General features: G+C 33.3%; 1 protein-coding gene across 1 annotated transcript in view; it reads right to left on the bottom strand.

Annotated features, from left to right (window-relative positions):
• The window catches only part of LOC129218349 (alpha-1,6-mannosyl-glycoprotein 2-beta-N-acetylglucosaminyltransferase-like), a 44,126-nt gene that overhangs the window by 16,797 nt on the left and 8,984 nt on the right, over nt 1-18,345 (bottom strand). Inside the window, exons 2-4 of the mRNA XM_054852593.1 lie at nt 11,408-11,901; nt 8,418-8,515; nt 2,267-2,366 (exon numbers count right to left, since the gene is read on the bottom strand). Coding sequence (XP_054708568.1) covers nt 2,267-2,366; nt 8,418-8,515; nt 11,408-11,901 — 692 coding nt within the window. The remainder of the gene's footprint in view (nt 1-2,266; nt 2,367-8,417; nt 8,516-11,407; nt 11,902-18,345) is intronic.

The following is an 18,345-nucleotide window of genomic DNA, read 5'->3' as shown; positions in this document are numbered from 1 at the left end:
TTTTGCCAAACAGGATAAACAATTTAAAGGATCTATCCATATTTCTGAAGAGTTGAAGGTGGGAGGAGGTTCTAACAGCAGTAGATGTGATGAAAGAGGAGAACAGGGAGGATGATAGTTTGGCAGATACTTGGCGGGCAAACAAGATATCATAACTTTTTAAGGCTGAGGGTTTAGGGGTTTAGGATGAAGTCCTTCTTTTTTGTGCGGAAAAGTTAAAGGTTTTCTTGGTGGGGAAATTTTTACAACAGGGTTGTTTTTGATGAGATACTTGTCTACTTCTTGTTTTAGTTTACAAAAAAGAAATTTAACAATAAAAATAGGCTGGATTTAAAGATATTTATATTTTAACTAATTATTACAAGCGAACTTTTTGTTTTAATACACAACTTTCTACAAAACAAAACTAGAAACCAGTTAGGTGTTGATAAGTTTGCCAAACATGGTACTTCTTTCTAAGCACTTTATAATTATAATTAATAATTTTATAAAATAATTATATAAGTTCAATCAGTAATAACTATCAATTAATATTTGGTATTTATTATTTTATTCTTTTCCTGTTTTTTAAATCCCAATGTTTTATTTTTTTTTTGCTTACTATAATTAAAATTGTTTCGTATGTCAGAAAAAAAAGTTTTAAACATTTGAAATATGCATTTAGCAAAAATAATATGTTCCTTTGCAACCCTGGGCTTGAGTCAGGGGATATCGAATTTATAAAGAATCATAACTTTTTTTCAACTTTAAATGAGCTAAATTTATTGCAATATACTATAACTTAATACCTTTAGTATAATCAAGTATGTTTCTGTGCTTTAGAACTCACCAATATACAAAAAATGAAAAATATGTGTTTTTTGTCTCATTATGGCCCACCCGCCCCTACTGTAAATACTGTTAATATAATATTTTACAGAATTAATTTTTAAAAATTCAACTAAATACGTTTTTCTACAAAAAGATAAAAAATCATTTACCTAAACACTCTAAGCATTTTTTCTTTTCTTAATTTCCGTTTTTGAAGATAAATTTGTTTTATAGCTGTTTTAGGAATTCTTTCTGCTTCATATTATTGTCATTTGGAGGGTGGGAGGAAACTATCTCAGACAATCTTTCTTCACAGCAATTGAAAACCAGAGATGCTAACACTTTTCTTGAAAATATTCAAGAAGTTGATAAGGCATATATTGGCTCATCAAATCAAGAATTACTTTGATATTATATTATATACCCTCTTCTGATGATAGTGATGAAGATGATAAAGAAATAATGGAAGATGTTGAATGGTGATTCAAAGAATAAAAATTCTTAAACAATTTTTATTTACTAATCCCAACCACATATTTCTCCCACCAGTTCAAATGTAAGGGTCAATTTATAAACAATATTTAGATTTTTAGCCCTACCCGCAATTTTTCTGCTTCGTATACCTTTCATCACGACAGAAAACTTTAAATGGGGTATTTTAAAATGATTAACAGCCAATTAATACAGTAGATATTAAAGTAATGAATTCATTAGAAAAACATATTATGTAATATGTACATCATAGTGGTAGCATCACTTTCAAAAAAAAATCCTTGAAAAAAAATATTTTAAGCAAATACACATTATTGAATGGATGGCTGTTTTCTAAGTATTAAAAGGGATTCAAATAAATACATTTTCAGATTTCAAAAACAAATGGAGGGAAGGGGAGGTTGAGTAAACTTCTTTTAAGCCTCAGAATTTTTTTAACAGTTCCGATCGATCTTTATGGTTGTATGCATCAGCAATGAGATATGTTATGAAACTTTCTTTTCTCTGGATTTTTCTTTCTACCAATAAAGTCAAATCGACTTTCAAAAATGATGCCTAAAAGAGATAATATTCTTTAGTTCTTCGTTAAAAACTGGAAAGTCTTTTTTTTTTAAATCCTTTTAAGGTGTTTATAAACAACTTAGTTGTTACTTTTTTTAAAACTTAAACTGGGATGGTCAGTATATATTCTACCGCGTAAGCTGAAGTGGAAGAGCTGAAGAGGAAGTTTCATTATAACTATCATTTTATCTTACTCAATGTATGTATTAAGAGTTTTAAAGATTGGAAACAGTTATACAAGCTTTTCCCTAAAAGCACTCTAAACATTTTGAACTGATTTGCTGGTTTACAAAGATAAATATGAAATGAATCAAAAAGTACACTGCTTCAAAGAATATAATCATGTGCTAAATAACTATATAGTTCAGGAAACTTTTTATTCAAAATATAACTGAAAACTTACTTTCCACCACCAATGATGCTTTGTTTGTGTGAATTTAGCTTCTCTATAGTGCCCATACAAATCTGGGTATTTAGCATTATTGCAACCTTGTTGTAAAGCCCTGTTAAGATAGTTTTATAACAATTAGTTAAAAATAAACCATTCTTTAAAACAACCATAAATATACGCATATTTTTTATGCTTACTGAGAGGAACTCTTATCCTAAGTTCATGTCACCTTCTCACACATATACAGGGTTTGTCCGGAAAGTAATGAGCCTTATTTTATTGTGACGCGACCGTACACCGCCGAGCGGCGCGACCGCTTGGAAGTGGTGGGGCTAAGCTTTTCAGCGAGCCATGCCTCAGTCGCCTCCGAGCTCTGAAACGGTGAGGACGTCATTTTAAGGAGACCCCTGTTTCGCGCCCTTGTCATACTAAAAATGGAAAGAACGATTGAACAACGCTACGCGATAAAATTTTGCGTCAAAGTGAACAAAACTGCCAAGGAAACCTTTGATATGCTTCAGGAGGGTTACGGGGAGGCTTGTATGTCCTATTCGGAGGCAAAAAAGTGGCACAAAGCTTTCAAAGAGGGTCGTGAGGATGTCACCGACGAGGCCCGATCTGGACGCCCTTCAACCTTGAAAACGGACAACAATGCGAGTTGTGTGCGCTAATTGTTGAACTCAGACCGCCGAATGAGTGTTCGTTTGTTGTCTGACTCGTTGAACTTGCCGAAAACAATTGACCATGAGATTGTGTCGGAAGAATTGGGCATGCGAAAGATTTGCTTCCAGAGACCAGCTTTGTTGTGACCTCCTACTTGACCAAAATTCGCGTCGACGCGCTTCCCCAGCCACCCTACAGTCCCGATTTGGCCCCGCCCGACTTTTTTTTGTTTCCCAAACTGAAACGAGTGCTTAAGGGGAAACATTGGGACACCGTGGAAACCATCCAGTCTACTACGACGTCACTTCTAAAGAGCTTATTGGTCGAGGACTTCCAGGGAGCCTTCAATTCATGGAAATCGCGCTGGCAAAAGTGTATCGACGCAGAAGGGTCGTACTTTGAAGATTTTTAAGTATTTGTAAGAATCTGATCATTAAAAGTATTTTTTAAAAAATGAGGCTCATTACTTTCCGGATAAACCCTGTAGATGGTACTAACATCAAAAACTAATTTAGTTAGTTTTTTGCTTTGGTTAAAAATATTTTCCCCATATTGTTGCCTCAGAGCAATAGTAGTATGTACTGTTATTCTGAGGCTTAGATGTCTTACCGCTGCAGTCCTATTCTAGGCTTGCCATCAAAATTTTACTTGAAAATAGTTGCTTTAGTAGCCTCAAATTTAAAAAATAGTCTCCTTAGAGGAAGAGTTAAGTTGCATTTAGAATTTGTAACGTTGCTTTTACCAATAATATATATATTTTTTAATTTGCTAACTCAAAAACTACATTGCATGACACAACCACACAATACAATATCTTGAAACATCACAACATTTAGTAAGTACAAGCAAATCAAAACTTAACTTCTCAGATTTAACTTTTGTTTCAACATTTACTTCGTTCATTTCTAGCATTTTTTGATGGAATTACTGTTTTAAAAAGGCAAGTTACTTTTCACATAACGTCACGAAGATGTTACGTGTAACATCACGTTTTAAGTGTCTCAAAGTGAAAGAAAAAACCTTCAGATATTTTTTTTACTATTAAGGCAACTTAAACATACTTACTCTGGTTTTAAAAACGTAAAGAAGTTATAAATTGAGTTTCATATGTGATGGAAACAAACATATTAGTGTATAGTTAAAAATTTTGAACATTTAAACTTTGATGACAAAATGGAAAATTTCACTTCTGCCTTGTCTTTGTTCAGTTGATATTGTTTTACAATTCGTTTACTCCTCTCTCTGCTTTTTTTTTTTTTTTTGTAATTATCTTTTCAATTTTTTGTTTTTCTTAAAGTCTATTAACTTTCTTAGTTCCTCCAGATATTTTTTTATATGATTTGTGTGCCCATATGCTATTTTTTTATACTTCCTTCATTATTTTTACACATTGGTATTTTGCCAAAGAGTGTCCTATAATTAGTCTTCATTTAGCATCCACTCAGACGTTTAAAGCTAAAAATGAGCAGCCAATTTCCTTCTGTTTTAATTGCCCATGTCTCACTACCATATGAAATGATTGGTCTAATAAGGTTTTTGTATTGAGTTTAGATTTTAATTGGCTCTTTAAACCAAAGAAGCATCTATTTGTCATCGAAATTCTATAAAATTTGTTAGTTATTAAAATAAAACAAAAATAAGTTAATCTAAGGTAGCATACAATCAAACTTAACCCTGATTGTTAAAAATATAAAAATATTTACAAAATGCAAAAAGATTGAAATCTGAAATACGGGAAAATTAATCCGCGAAGTTTATTTATTATTAATCAAAATAAAACATAAAATAAGTTTATAAAAGATAGAGTATGCCAAAATAATTTCCGATTGTCAAAAACATTAAAATGTTTACAAGATGCAAAAGGATTGAAATCTAAAGTAGAGGAAGCATTTTTCTCGACAGATGTGTTAAGCACATAGTACCTATCGCTCTTTCTTTTTTTTCCAATAAATATCCCAAAACACGAAAAAAGTCGCCTAAAATTGTAAAAAGTCGCTCATTTTTGAAAATTAGTTGCTTTTAGGCCGTTTTTGATCAAAAAAGTCGCCATAGTCGCCTACGTTGCAAAAGTCTCCTTTTTAGTCGCCAGTGGCAACCCTATATTCAAAATCAGATCACCCTTTCTCCCTCTAAGGCGTCAATCTACATATCTGTACCTCAAGACCAGACTAATGTACATTAAAAACTGCAAATTTTCAGGTTATTAACTGCATCATACATAGAGTCTTATTCCATTTGAGACAAAAATTCTATAAAAAAAATCCTTTACAATTATTTACCAGTGTTATATGCAACATATGCACCAGATATTCTGTTGTTTCTGATGCCCCTTGGAGCACCCAAGGTGATGGATAATGAAGGCGTTAACCCGTTTTTGAGGCTTACATGCAAGTTTTTGTGTAAAAAGTAACCGGATTGAGTTTGTGACGCCCAGGTAAAACGTTTGTAAACTGGTTGTTGGTGCTTTAGTTGTGGTGGGGGATCGAGGGAAGGGGAGGGGACCCGAGTCAGTTGCTTCCAAACACTTGGAGGGTTAGCGTCGCGCGAGAGAGCAGTGCGTGTTTAGTGATCTTGTCGGAGTGAAAATAGAGCGTACTATCGAGCAACGTGTTAACATCAAATTTTGCTTCAAACTCAAGAAAACGCCTAGGGAAACTCTTCAAATGATCAATGAGTTTTACGGTGAGGAACCTTTATCCAGAACTCCAGTGGCATAAGAATTTCCGAGAGGGCCGTCATGACGTACAACACAAACAGCGCGTCGTACGTCCATCAACCAGTCACATGGACCCAAATGTGCAAAAAGTGCGTGATGTGTTGAACACTGACCATCGTCTGAGCATCAGAGCAATCACAGAAGAGGTCGGGATGGATAAGATGACCGTTCATGACATTGTTAAGAACGATATGGGCATGGGGAAGATCTATGCAAAGCTGGTGCCAAAACACCTGACGGATGAGCAAAAGGAGCGTTGTGTGCCGGATACGGCACCACCGGACTTCTTCCTATTCCCCAAGGTCGAAAGAGTACTAAAGGGGACGCGGTTTTGGATTCTGGAAGCCGTTCAACTCGCTACGACGAGGACTCTAGAAGCTTTACGGGTTGCTGACTTCCAGGGGGCGTTCAGGGACTGGAAAATTTGGTACCAAAGGGTTATCAACTTCCATGAGGAGTACTTCGCAGATTTCTAGAGAAAAAGAGTAGAAATTTTGCCAATAAATATGTTTTCAAAGCTCATTTCGGTTGCTTTTTATACAAACTCTGTAAGCGGCTTCCGTTTGATTGAGCCCCATTTAGGTTGAAGTTTGACTTTTGCTCCAACACATAAGACAGATAGCACAATTCAGATTTTATTACAACACAAGGAAATCAGTTGAACACCCAGGGCAGTAGGCAGGAATCAAATTCTTCTCTCTCTGCTTGCAAGCAATTGCTAAACAATACCACTCGGCCACCGATCCCCCCCCCCCCCCGATACTCTTCTACAAAGTAATGATAATGTGACTTAACGTTAGTCTGGCTTTGAGGTACAGACATTACAATCAATTTCACATCTATAAATTTGAGAATTTTGATAATTCTTGCAAGAAACAGTTTCAAAAGAAATGTGTGCACATGTGAGAACAAGAAAACCATAATGTTGTTCAGTTTTTGATGCTTCTTTTTTTACCTTCGCTGTTTTTCAGTGTCTTTGAGCCTAAAGCTTAGTGCCATAATGTTTGAAATTCTTGACAATCAACTCCTATCCTTTAAAAAATTATATTCTAATAATGTAAAATAGTGTTCCATTAATAAAAATTGCAGTGTTAGATGATGAGACAAAGTATTAGTAAATGAGTACAAAAACTTAAAAAACAAGAACAAATAAGCAGAATCTCTTTACCTGATTGTAAGAACAAATTTCTACCACCTCACTAAATGCACTGCTATAATTTATAGTTGTAACCAATGGCATACATAGCAACATTGCAACCCCGTGGCGCAAGCTCTGATAAAATAACACTATATCAAAATTATATTAACAAATTTCTTATGGGAGTGGGGAGCGCATTTATAAATTTTGTGGGGGGGAGGGGTGCACCAGAGTCAATGTACACTACTGGTTGTAACCAAAATTTAAATTGGAGGTTAGGACAGAACACTTACAAAGGCAACTACAAATTTTCAAGAAAGTTAGTTTTAGTACTAGAATGGACGCCATTTAATTGAATCAGTGCTTAATTCAATCAACTGCTTTATTGAATTAAATTGTCAAAAATAAAACAAAATCCAGGATTTTCAAATAAGCCACTTTATTGAATCCATCGCTTTATGTTTATGGAATCTAACCTGTTTAGAAGAGACGTCATTCATATAAGCGGCAGCCACAGTAATACTAAAGTTTATTACTAGCTTTAGTATTAGTACTTTAGTACTAGTACTTTAGTACTTTTTTTCAGAGCCGAATATGACGAGAAATGGGCAAGTTTGGCATTTTTTCGAACCTCATTGTTCATCACTGGCACATGCCCATCATCAAGCTCAAGTGTGATGACATCATCCTCTCCAACAGCCAGTCAGAATTGACCTTTAGACACATAACACAAACAATTGGATTTTAATAGCATAGATTTTGAATTTTACTGTGTAGAAAAAATGGTCAGTTATTAGCTGACACTAGTCATTTTCCAAACGCAAGATGTCAATTAATAACAAAAACCCATTTTTAACTCTGTTGGAAAATAGTTTGAGGTATAGTAAATCAAACAACAAAAGGATTAATTATAATAAAAAGCCATATATTTATTGACATGTAGGAAAAATTTTAACTTTTTTCCTATGATTTTATCAGGAGAGCTAAATAGAACTCTTAGAAACTTCCACTAAATGGTAAAGTACCGGCAGTTTACCCTATTCAACTTAGTGAACAGTTCAAAGAATATTTAATACAAATTGTGAAAATATGATTGTAATTTCAAAAGACTTTAGTATTGATGTATGATATGCTAACATTATTCCACAAATTAACAGGCAAGAAAACTCTACCTTGCTTTCGAATCTTTAAATTCAGTGAATATTTCAAATTAACCTGCAAATCAGGTTATACGAACTGACTTTTGGGATCATCTCAACCTTGAGCCCAAAATATCAGTTTGTCATTTGTACTAATTATGTCGAATAGATGTTTTTATTAACTCCTGCTGTGTTCCTTCAGATCTACGTCTGATATCACCTTCCACATGTGTTTCTGGCTGTGGGTTCATTATGTAGGTTAATCTCTAATTCCCCTGAAAATTTCTATTTTACAAATGCTCTAGTTTTATAAAAGTATTAAATATGTCCATAATTTGAATGTTTTAATTTGCAGCTAATAAAAAGGGAGGGAACTAAGACAAATAATAATTATAACTAAATTTTACTTTCTCCTGCTTAGAAGATTTAATATATATATATATATATTGAGGTTGTTGCTCTGTTTTAAGAAAATAGTTAAGATGATGCATTATACATGATACTTACACTTCTCTTTTCATATTTCTTGGACAATCATTTGGATCATGACCAGGAAACTCATTTGGATGAAGTTGAATGGAATTAGGATAAAAAATTTGAATTACCTAAATTACATACAAAACATTACTTCATGATTATATTAAGGATCATTAGAAGCATAGCATATGTATTTCCTATTCACCATGCAGATGCATAGGAAAAATGACTGAAGTTTTTTGAAGCATTACTAACATGTGTGAATAAAGGGATTGCTCATTTGCCATTTATTTTTCATTACTAACATGGAAAATGTTTTTCTGTACAGGGTTAAAGAGCATTCATTATTATAGCAAACAAACAATTGACACAATATACTAACCAGGATAATAAGTCACAAAAAAAAAAAAAAAAAAAACTAGTAAAAGGTAACATTTTTGCTCAATTTCATGAATTATCTGCCTGTAATGAAAATCATATCACAATGATAAAAGATGAAAAGTTTCAAAAGCAAGTTGTGAGAAACAAAAATGTTTTGAAACGATTAAAATTACAAGGATAACAGAGGTGGGCAATGTTGTTCTTTTTAATGATCCGTTCATCAGAGGATTGTTCTTTCTTTTAATCCGTTCATTTAACTCGTTCATTTAAAAAATCTGCATGTGATCTCTTTGCACGACATACTCTTTTTTTTTATTATCTTTCTTACTATTGATCATTTTATATTATTCCATATTTTGTATATTTGGAATAATCCATCCAAGACTGGTTGTATGAGGAATCTATAATCCTAATAAAATAGTACATCACAAGGCAAAATAAAGTGAAATAAATGGAAATGATTTTCCAAATGATTTTGATAATGTCTAAATGATTTTTGTTCTAACTTCAGAACAACTCAGGTACCAAACACATTAAATGTCCAGAAAGTTTTCACACAGGGCCCTGCTTCTCCCCCCCCCCCCCTCTTTTTGGACCCCACGGCTAAGGGTATTACAATAAGATAAAATAAATTTGAAAATAATTGCAAATGATTTTCATTCTAATTTTGGAATAACTCGGGTGCCATAGATTTGAAATTATGTTTTTGGGGGATATATGGTTTTTAAAACAAACTGCTTAATTTTTTCTTTAACGTTTTAAACCCATTGTGTTCAAAATGAAACAACCCTGTAAGAAAATATTTGCTAACATTTTTTTCCCCAAAGTTAAAAAAAGAATTTATCACACTACAAAACATCATGACCACAGACAGAGGACAGATATTGGATTAATCTGTGAATCTAACAATGCTTTATGGATTGTTTGATATCAAGGGCAATTTTCAGCTGCTGCTTGCATTCATAATACTGCCTAATATGAAAAAACAAGTTAAAGAAAAAGGATGGTTTCCCCCTTGGCAGGACATATAATACCAGAGTTCTCAACAGGTTTAAATTTTTTCCTAAGGGAAAAGGGAACTTGAAGTTAGGAAGTGTTTCCGATCTTCTGGTGCAGGAGTCCCAGCCCCAAGACTATTTTGAAGAAAAGCATCTAAAAATTTTCTGAATTTTGCCCTTGATAAGTCTTGCTTGTGATAGGTAAAATAGGAAGAAAAATTAAATTTCCCCAACATTTCTTTTTTTGTATTTCTAAGTACAGTGCAGAACCTTTTATCCAGGAACCAAAAAACCGGGGAACCAGAAAACCGGCAACTTTTTGCCGATTTTCCCGGCACTTTTTAATAAGTATGTATTTTCGCCAAATTTTTAAAAACTAAGCATTTTTTTGAAATACCTAAAAGATTATGAACGGTTTCTTAATAAATACCATATTACTCACATATAACCCTGGACAATGTTTACAAAACAAACAACAAACAAACAAAAAACAAACTTCAAAGGATTATCCTTTACTCAGGGTAAAATTTCAGAAATATTTTCTTGAATTAAAAAGCAAGTTAATTAAAGCCGTTTAAAGCATAAGTGACGTCACAAAAGTTCGGAAAACGCCGAAAACCAGATTTGCGAATTTTCGTATAGTAGATTGTGGAATCTCGAAATCATAAAACGCAAGACCGTAATAAGGTTTAAGAACTCATAAATCAAAGTTCTATTGATATTAACCTAATGCAAAAGCAATAGTTATCAATAACTACCGTAATCGCAAACACAAAAAAAAATTTAAAAAAAAAAAAAACGTGTTCATGAAAACGAATTTTTTCATACACTTAGTAGAAAAATCGCACATTTACATTCAAAAACTTGTTTCTTGCCATTTCCTTCATTTTCTTTTGTTTTAAAACATCAAAAAGTGGTGGGGGTTTTTTCTTTTCCAACCTGAATGTGAGGGTCTGAGTTCTTATGAATAACTTATGCTTTTGGTGTTTTAATTCTTCTTTTACAATTAGCTTTTAATATTTCGATACTTATAAGCATTTCTGAGCTGTTTCCTTTTTATTTTAATATGCATTACTATTTATGATAGTAATTTAAGTTTTAGAAACAATCGGCCAATAGAGCTTTTTAGAAATCCAAAAAACCGGGAAATTCAGATATCTGGGACAGCGATGTTCCCGAACTTCCCGGATAATTGGTTCTCTATTGTAGTTTAGGTTATTCTTCATATGGTGTGAATTTTAAAATCCAAGAAATGTTTGAGGTTTTGAAAAGTATTTTGTTTACCTTGTAAATACAGCTGAAGTGAAATTAGAAACAGGAAAAATAAAATAAATAAAAACAGACTTTTTGTGACCTTTTTTTCGTTTTGGAACACATGAAGAAAATTATCAATTCCTATCTGATACTTCATAGAAGAAAGCAAATTTGAAATTTAGATTAACTCAAGTAATAACAAATGATTTATTTTTTTTTAAGATTAAAAAAACCCTTTACAATTTTGGAATAGAAAAGAATGCAAAAGAAATAAGAAATGTCTTATGTGTGATAGCATTGGTCTACTTGATTCAAAAAACTATAAAATGACCATCACACTTAATTTTGATAAGATTTTTAAAAAACCAAAAATACAAACATACTTACTTTAGCAAAATCAATCCTCTGTATAAGGGCATTGATATGAACATCAAATAAGTCATGACTAAACACCAGAAGGGTTTGATTGATATATTGTGCTTGCTTTAACGATTCTATTAATGCATAGAGATATTGAGCTCTGTTATGTACTTGTATCACAATTACAACATCATTTTCATTGAGTGGTCCAAATTTTTCTAGGTTTGCAACAGTTTGTAAAACATTTATTTCTTCTATTGTATTTGAAAGCAATATGAGATTAGCAGGCGTCGTGCTGTTGACAGAATTTACAATGGCACTAAAATTGGCAAAGAATGCAAGTTCTGGATCACTATAATGATTTTTGTGCGAAACAAACATATCTGACTTTATGTTTACAATGCGCAGTTGGATCCACAAAAATGAGACCACAAACAACAGTCCAAAAGTTTTTAACAAATGGGAGGAACACCGTCTTAACATCGTAGTACAAATCCATCCTCTTGCCATTCCGTCATAACCTAGAACAGAACAATGAAACAAATTATGGAACAATATTAATACTGATCTACATTCTTTTAAAAAAAATTAAGATCTGCGATGGGTTTGGAAAATCACATGAAATTTACTTTATGGAATTTTAAATGCCATTGAAATGCATTAAAAAGTCCCTAAAATTAATTTCTGGGTATTCCACTGGAACATGCAGCATGCTATGTATTTAACTTCTTTTCTTTGGCCGGTATTCATTTCCAATGTTACGGTACATCGGATGCCTCCAAATTATAAGAATATTCTTTTCTCATTTCATAACTCTAGGTAAAAAGAGGGAGCGAAATTGTAAAACTGCATCAAGTAAGGAGTCTTGTGATTGACTAAATAATAAAATATGCTAACTAGTTAATACTTATCTGTTTTTTTTTTTAACTTTTTTCATTTTAATATGGCTCTGCTAACATAAAATAAAATTTTAAAAAAAGTTCCTGAGCTGAATGCTGATTATGTGCAGGGAGAGAGGGAGCTTTAAAATAGAAAAAAAAAATCAATTTAAGTATGAGTTATTCAGCAATGTGTTAAACTACTTGTCACATGATCGAGCTTGATGCCCATTATGGGATGAAGTAAACCATATCTTCCAACAAGCTACACGGTAACTCAGCCCAAAAGGTTGATAATTGAGAAGCAGGGAGCTAGGGCCGCGGCCGTCACAAAGTCGGAAAAAAAAAAAGAGTATGAAATTGGCGGCCCCTTAGTTTTTTAAAATACAGATACATGTGTGAAAATAAAATATGCAGAGAGAGAGAAGAGGAAGAGGATTCCTCTTATTGTTTAAGAGGGAGTCATGAGTCATTACTAAATCTAAGTATTCACTCAGAAATAGGATGTTCGGGGGGTTGTCAATCCGGAATTTTTCTATTTTGTAGCCTTAAAAATGCATTTTTAGATGAACTTTGGTAATGTTAGGAGAAGAAAAGGATGGGATGTCTCCCCCGTTCATTTTTCAAAATTGAAACTTTACAAAAGTAGTTGTTGACTAATTATATTAAAGAGAGGGGGTTTGGAGGCTCTTCTTCGGAAATGTTCGAAACTGTAGCTCTAAAAACGCATTTTTAGAAGATCATTGGTGATGTTAGAAGAGGAAAAATTCATAGCCCACATGCAGAAATTTTTTGAATTTGTAGTCTTAAAACCACCTCATAGGCGATCTTTGGTAAAATGAGAAGAAACGAATTTCGATAGAAAACCTGAATTTTGATGAAATTTTAAATAACTTAGCAGGAAAAAATACACAGTTGAAAGCTTTCCACTTATTGTTCAATGTGCTGATCCTTTTGTCCCCCTTTACTTCCTAAAAATCATTCATATTGTAAGTAAATGTAGCACATTTTCATATATTAAGCTACTTTTTTAACTTTATTTTTATATGAACGAATTTATCACTGATCGTTTTAGTATATTATAATTCATTATATTTCCACTTTGAAATAGCAATAAACCAGTATGAAAATCAGTAACACCGAGTTTTTCTCATTATTTGCTCGATACCAAGGCTTCCCAAACTTTAGAGCCAGCGGTCCCCTCTCATAGATCAATATTTAGGGCGGACCCCGGCCATTAGGGTGTATAGATATTTGTAGTTAGTAGTAAATAGGGTGTCGAAAATCATACATAACATAAAGAGAAGAAACAAAACCATTCCAGATAATTTTATTATCACTAACATGAGACTCACTAACACTCACTAACATGAGACTAATGGAACATCTGAAATTTTGTTTCCAGATCTTCAATTTTGCAAAATTCCCAGGTGAAGTCCCCAAATTCTCAGTGACATCGGAAATTGCGTTTTTGGAGCTTTAAGCTTCGAAAGTTACTGGCCCAACTAATATTACAAAATATGGTCTTACATTGCGATTTTAAGACTTGAATTTCAGAAAATATTGAGGCAAGGGCACCTGCACCACCTTTCTCTAATATATATAACACAATTAGGTTTTTAAAACCATGCTTTTTAAAAAAAAAGGATTGGAATAGCTCCTGAATATAAATCATTGTTTAAGTTTTTAGGACCACAATTTAAAAAAAAAAAATCCAGGACAGAGCAGCAGAACCTTCTTTCCCCTGCAAAAATCTTCAAAGATTGTCTACAACTGAACTTTTTAAACTTCAATTTCGAAAACTTGCAGGGGGGAGGAGAAATTGATTTCGATGTATTAAAAAGAAATTGATCGGCAGAGTTACTGAGTTTCATCACTTACTCTAAACCCTACCGTCAATAAATATGGTTTATAAGTACGTTTTTAAGGCCTCAATTTCTAGAAATTTCCGCTGAGATCGCTGACCCCCTCCCAATATCAGCAAAGAAAGTGAAATTTGCATTTTTAAGACAACAAATTTTAAAACTTTTCTGGGGGAGAACCGGGACCCCCCGCCTTTCCGGTCAGATAAAAGATTTTCAGAAGAGATTTTTTTCACTATGCCTTCTCTCTCCCCCCCCCCCAAAAAAAAAACACATTCTGAATGCACCACTGTACCAGGTGTATCTCGAACACATCCTGCTGCCGCAATGATTTTTAAAAAAAAATAAATATTTACTCTTTTTTTTAATGAAATGCAATTTATTGATTTTAATAAATATTACCTGATTATTTAAATAAATATTTGGTTATTTATTTTTAATAATTAATTTATAAGTTATTCAGATTAAAATGAAATAATTTTATAATTTATGTTCTGAATATTAATTAAATATTTCATTAGTAATGAATATGAAGTTTTTTATTATTATTAATTGGAGAGGCGCCTGTCTTCTCTGGATGCCTGAGCCGAATTTTATTCCCAGTCCGACCCTGTTCTCACATTGGAACAGAATTGTTCTGCAGCTCAGTCGCAAATTTAGTAGCACTCTGCTTTGGAGATGTGGGTGTACATAAGTGTTTTGTCATTAATCATCCAGCCCTAATGTGCCTATACTTTCTTATTCGTCACATTGAAGTAAATTTTAACACACCACCCAATTTATTTTAGCATCCAAAGGAGTCTTCTTCGCATATCAAAGAGAGAAGTATGAAAAACAAATTGTGCAAAAGACAAACTCATCTAATCATCTCATCATTAGATGAATAGATCAGGGATTGGGCCAAAGGAAATTTCGGTCCATTAACGGACCCTTCACAAAAATCCAATCAACCAAAACGGACCTTTCACAAAATTCCGATCAACCAAAATGGACCCTTCACAAAATTCTGATAAACCAAATCGGATCTTTCACAAATTGCTAATTGGAAGAGCAAATCTGAAATCAAAGTAACGCATATCATATTTTCTCATATATTTTCTCGTGCATAAACCAATAATATTTGGAACCTTTTTCAAGTTTAATTAGAGAGATCAGCTTACACAGGATCTGCTGTGCAGGATCTTTGCAATAAAAAAACGGCACTCATGTGATGCTCCTGCAAGCAATAAATAACTAATACTGCCAATTAGATATGATGCTTGCTGTTGGTTTCTTTACAAAATTAACAGCAGAAAGTCGATTTTGTTTTAAATAATTTTCCTTGTATGTTTTATCACAGCTATTTTGCAGCTCTGTGTTGTTATATAAACTTCTCTTAAAAGGCAGTGTCGGCATTTTTCTCCCCCCCTCATGATTTAATAATATTGATAATAATGAGATAATAATAGTATATATCAGCGAAGTGAACAAACTGTAAACGGATAGGGGGAAAATGTGATAGCTTCAGATCTACCAGCTTTAAAATTATTTCCATTCAGCAGCGTTAGTAACTTGGTTAGAAAAAAGTCCCATCATTTTACCAGCTTGGCAAAATGACAATGTTTGCATTTTTACTGTGAGATGTTTGAACTGAACGCTAATTTGGAAGAAAATGATATCGGTTTGAATTGTCGATACTAACTAGGATGATTAACTTTAAAGAACTTTATTTACCATTTCTATACTTTTGATGTCTTCATTTTGAAAAATGCAATCTGTTTACATCCAATAGAGAATCATACTTTATTCTTTTTTCATGCTAACTTCATTTTATTAGGATGCAAATAAATGAAAAGTCTTCTTTTTTTCTGTTACAAGGCTTACTTCAAGTTTTTTAAGTGAAATTCCATTTTCTTTTATGAGTCAAAAATTAAAATGCTGAATCGATGTTTTAGTTTTATTTTTGCTTCACCTGTGTGGGTAGATATTAATGATATGTTTATCATGAGCCTCTAAAATGCAATTCTAAAGTAATTTTACAAAAATACGATCTTTTACAAGCCCTTTTTATACTTTTCACTTCGAGGAATGCAATTTTATTGCATCTGCTGCGGCCAGGGATGGATACAAGGGAGGGGTGCTAGGGGCAATCGCCCCACCCTTGAGGGACTCTCCAAAAGTAATTTTCGAAAATGAAGTTCACAAAACGCAAATTTAGATGAGTTTCATCGATGTCGAGAGAAGGGAGGTTTGGATTTGGGACCCTATCCCAGAACTGTTTCGGAATTCAAGTCCAAAACCTTTGTGATCAATACAGTAAAACCTCGCTACAACGCTATCTGGTACAACGATAAATCCCTCTACAACGATAATATTTCGTGGTCCTGGTGAACTTGCATAGGAATTAATGTTATCCTCCTCTCAATATTGCGATATTCTCTACAGCAATAAACCCCTATTAAGCGATGTTTTTTTAAGTTTTCAACCCCTCTTTATTACGATAATTTGGTTTTCAAGTAGGGTAAGATCCTGAAAGTAACCTCTCCTATTTAAAAAAAAAACTTAGAACTTTATTTTTTCTTTAAAAATGGTTAGTTTTAAGTTTTGCGCTACATTTTAAATAATGCGTTTCCAAAGTGGCGTCGCGCTGGAGATAGTTTATTTTCACAAGTCAAAACAAAAATGCACCTTCCAAAATAAATAAAAAAGCAGTACAATCGTATAAATTTATTTTGCAACACATATGAACAAAAAGAAAAGGCGCCCTTGTATCAAAAGGCGTCTAGACCAAAGGAATAAAGAGCTGAAACCGTCCTTCCCCCCCCCTCCCGACATTGTTCTCATTGTTCTTTTATTTTGTTTAAACCACAGCGTTTTTTTTTTCTTTTTTGGGAAAAGAAAACATGCACATGGAGAGGGAAACTAAACATCTAAAAATGCTTGCCAAGTAAAAAAACAGAAAATGTTCAATTTTTTTTTGAGTCAGTGGTGAATGAAGATGATCCGAAAAGGTGTAACATTCCCATCTAATTGCGTCATCACTGTCACATGATCGACGAAAACGAAAGATTTGATTTCATTCACTAGTGTATTTTTCCCTAAGATGGCAGGGAGAAAGCAAATTTTATTTCAAGATAAACTCAACGTCATCAGCGATATTGATGATGGAATGAAGCAGGTTGATGCAGCTAAGAAACATAGATTATCTCAGTCTCTACAGTTGCAATGTTCCTCAAGAAGAGGAAACATATTGAAGATGCTGTGAGATCAAATTCAGTGAATCCCAAGCGAAAACGACTAAAAGTCGCGACTAATGAAAACATTGATGCTGCCGTCCTGAAGTGGATTCAAGAGCTGAGGGCAACAAATATTCCAATAAATGGACCCTTGTTATGTGCACAAGCACGGAAATATGCAGCAATGCTAGGGAATGAAACTTTTAAAGCTAGCAATGGTTGGCTAATGCGTTTTCAGGATCGCCACGGAATCACTTTCCAGGAAATTCACGGAGAGAAAAAATCTGCTCCGATGAATGAGGCAAATGCCTGGAGACAAGAGAAGATGAAAGATATTCTTCAAAAGTATGCACCAGAAGACATTTATAACGCTGATGAAGCTGGGCTGATTTTCAACTCCTCCCTGATAGAACATTGGCGTTTAACAGGGGTGATTGTAACTTCATGAAAAAATACCTGAACTTTTTTCCTAACAAGAAAAAGTGTTTTGATGGGCATATGCATTGCATGTATGTACACATCATATGTATACAAATAATTTAGATACATAGTTATTTGTTGGGGCTAAAACTCGAAGTTTTAATTGGACTTCATATGTCCATGTGCATGGTGGGAATTAAATTCTTTTAATTTTTCTCATTTCTTAAAATTTTTCAAAGAATGTTTTATTTTCCTCCTTTGTAACTGAAGTTCAAATGAATAAATTTATCAAACAAAAAAAGGAGCGAAATGAAAAGTAAGAGTTAACTAGTAAAATTTAATACAACAAACTAATTTATATTTACGAGGAGCATATTAATAACGATAAAGTATAATTAGAATTTGTTCAATAACAACAGAACGCAAGCAGATAAAGATCATAAACCAGAATATAAAATAAAGAAAATATTTGCATACGATCAATTCCTCCAACTGCCATAAAGAACAAAGACAGGAGTCGAAGCTCTTATCCCTTTTCTCTTTCTACCTTCCCCCAGTTTACAAAACATGACCATAGCTTACGCTTTATA

This window comes from Uloborus diversus, chromosome 3 (assembly GCF_026930045.1).
Source record: "Uloborus diversus isolate 005 chromosome 3, Udiv.v.3.1, whole genome shotgun sequence".
Taxonomy (NCBI): Eukaryota; Metazoa; Arthropoda; class Arachnida; order Araneae; family Uloboridae; genus Uloborus; species Uloborus diversus.
Note: the sequence above shows the minus strand (reverse complement) of the source record. Positions and strands in the feature narration are given on the sequence as shown.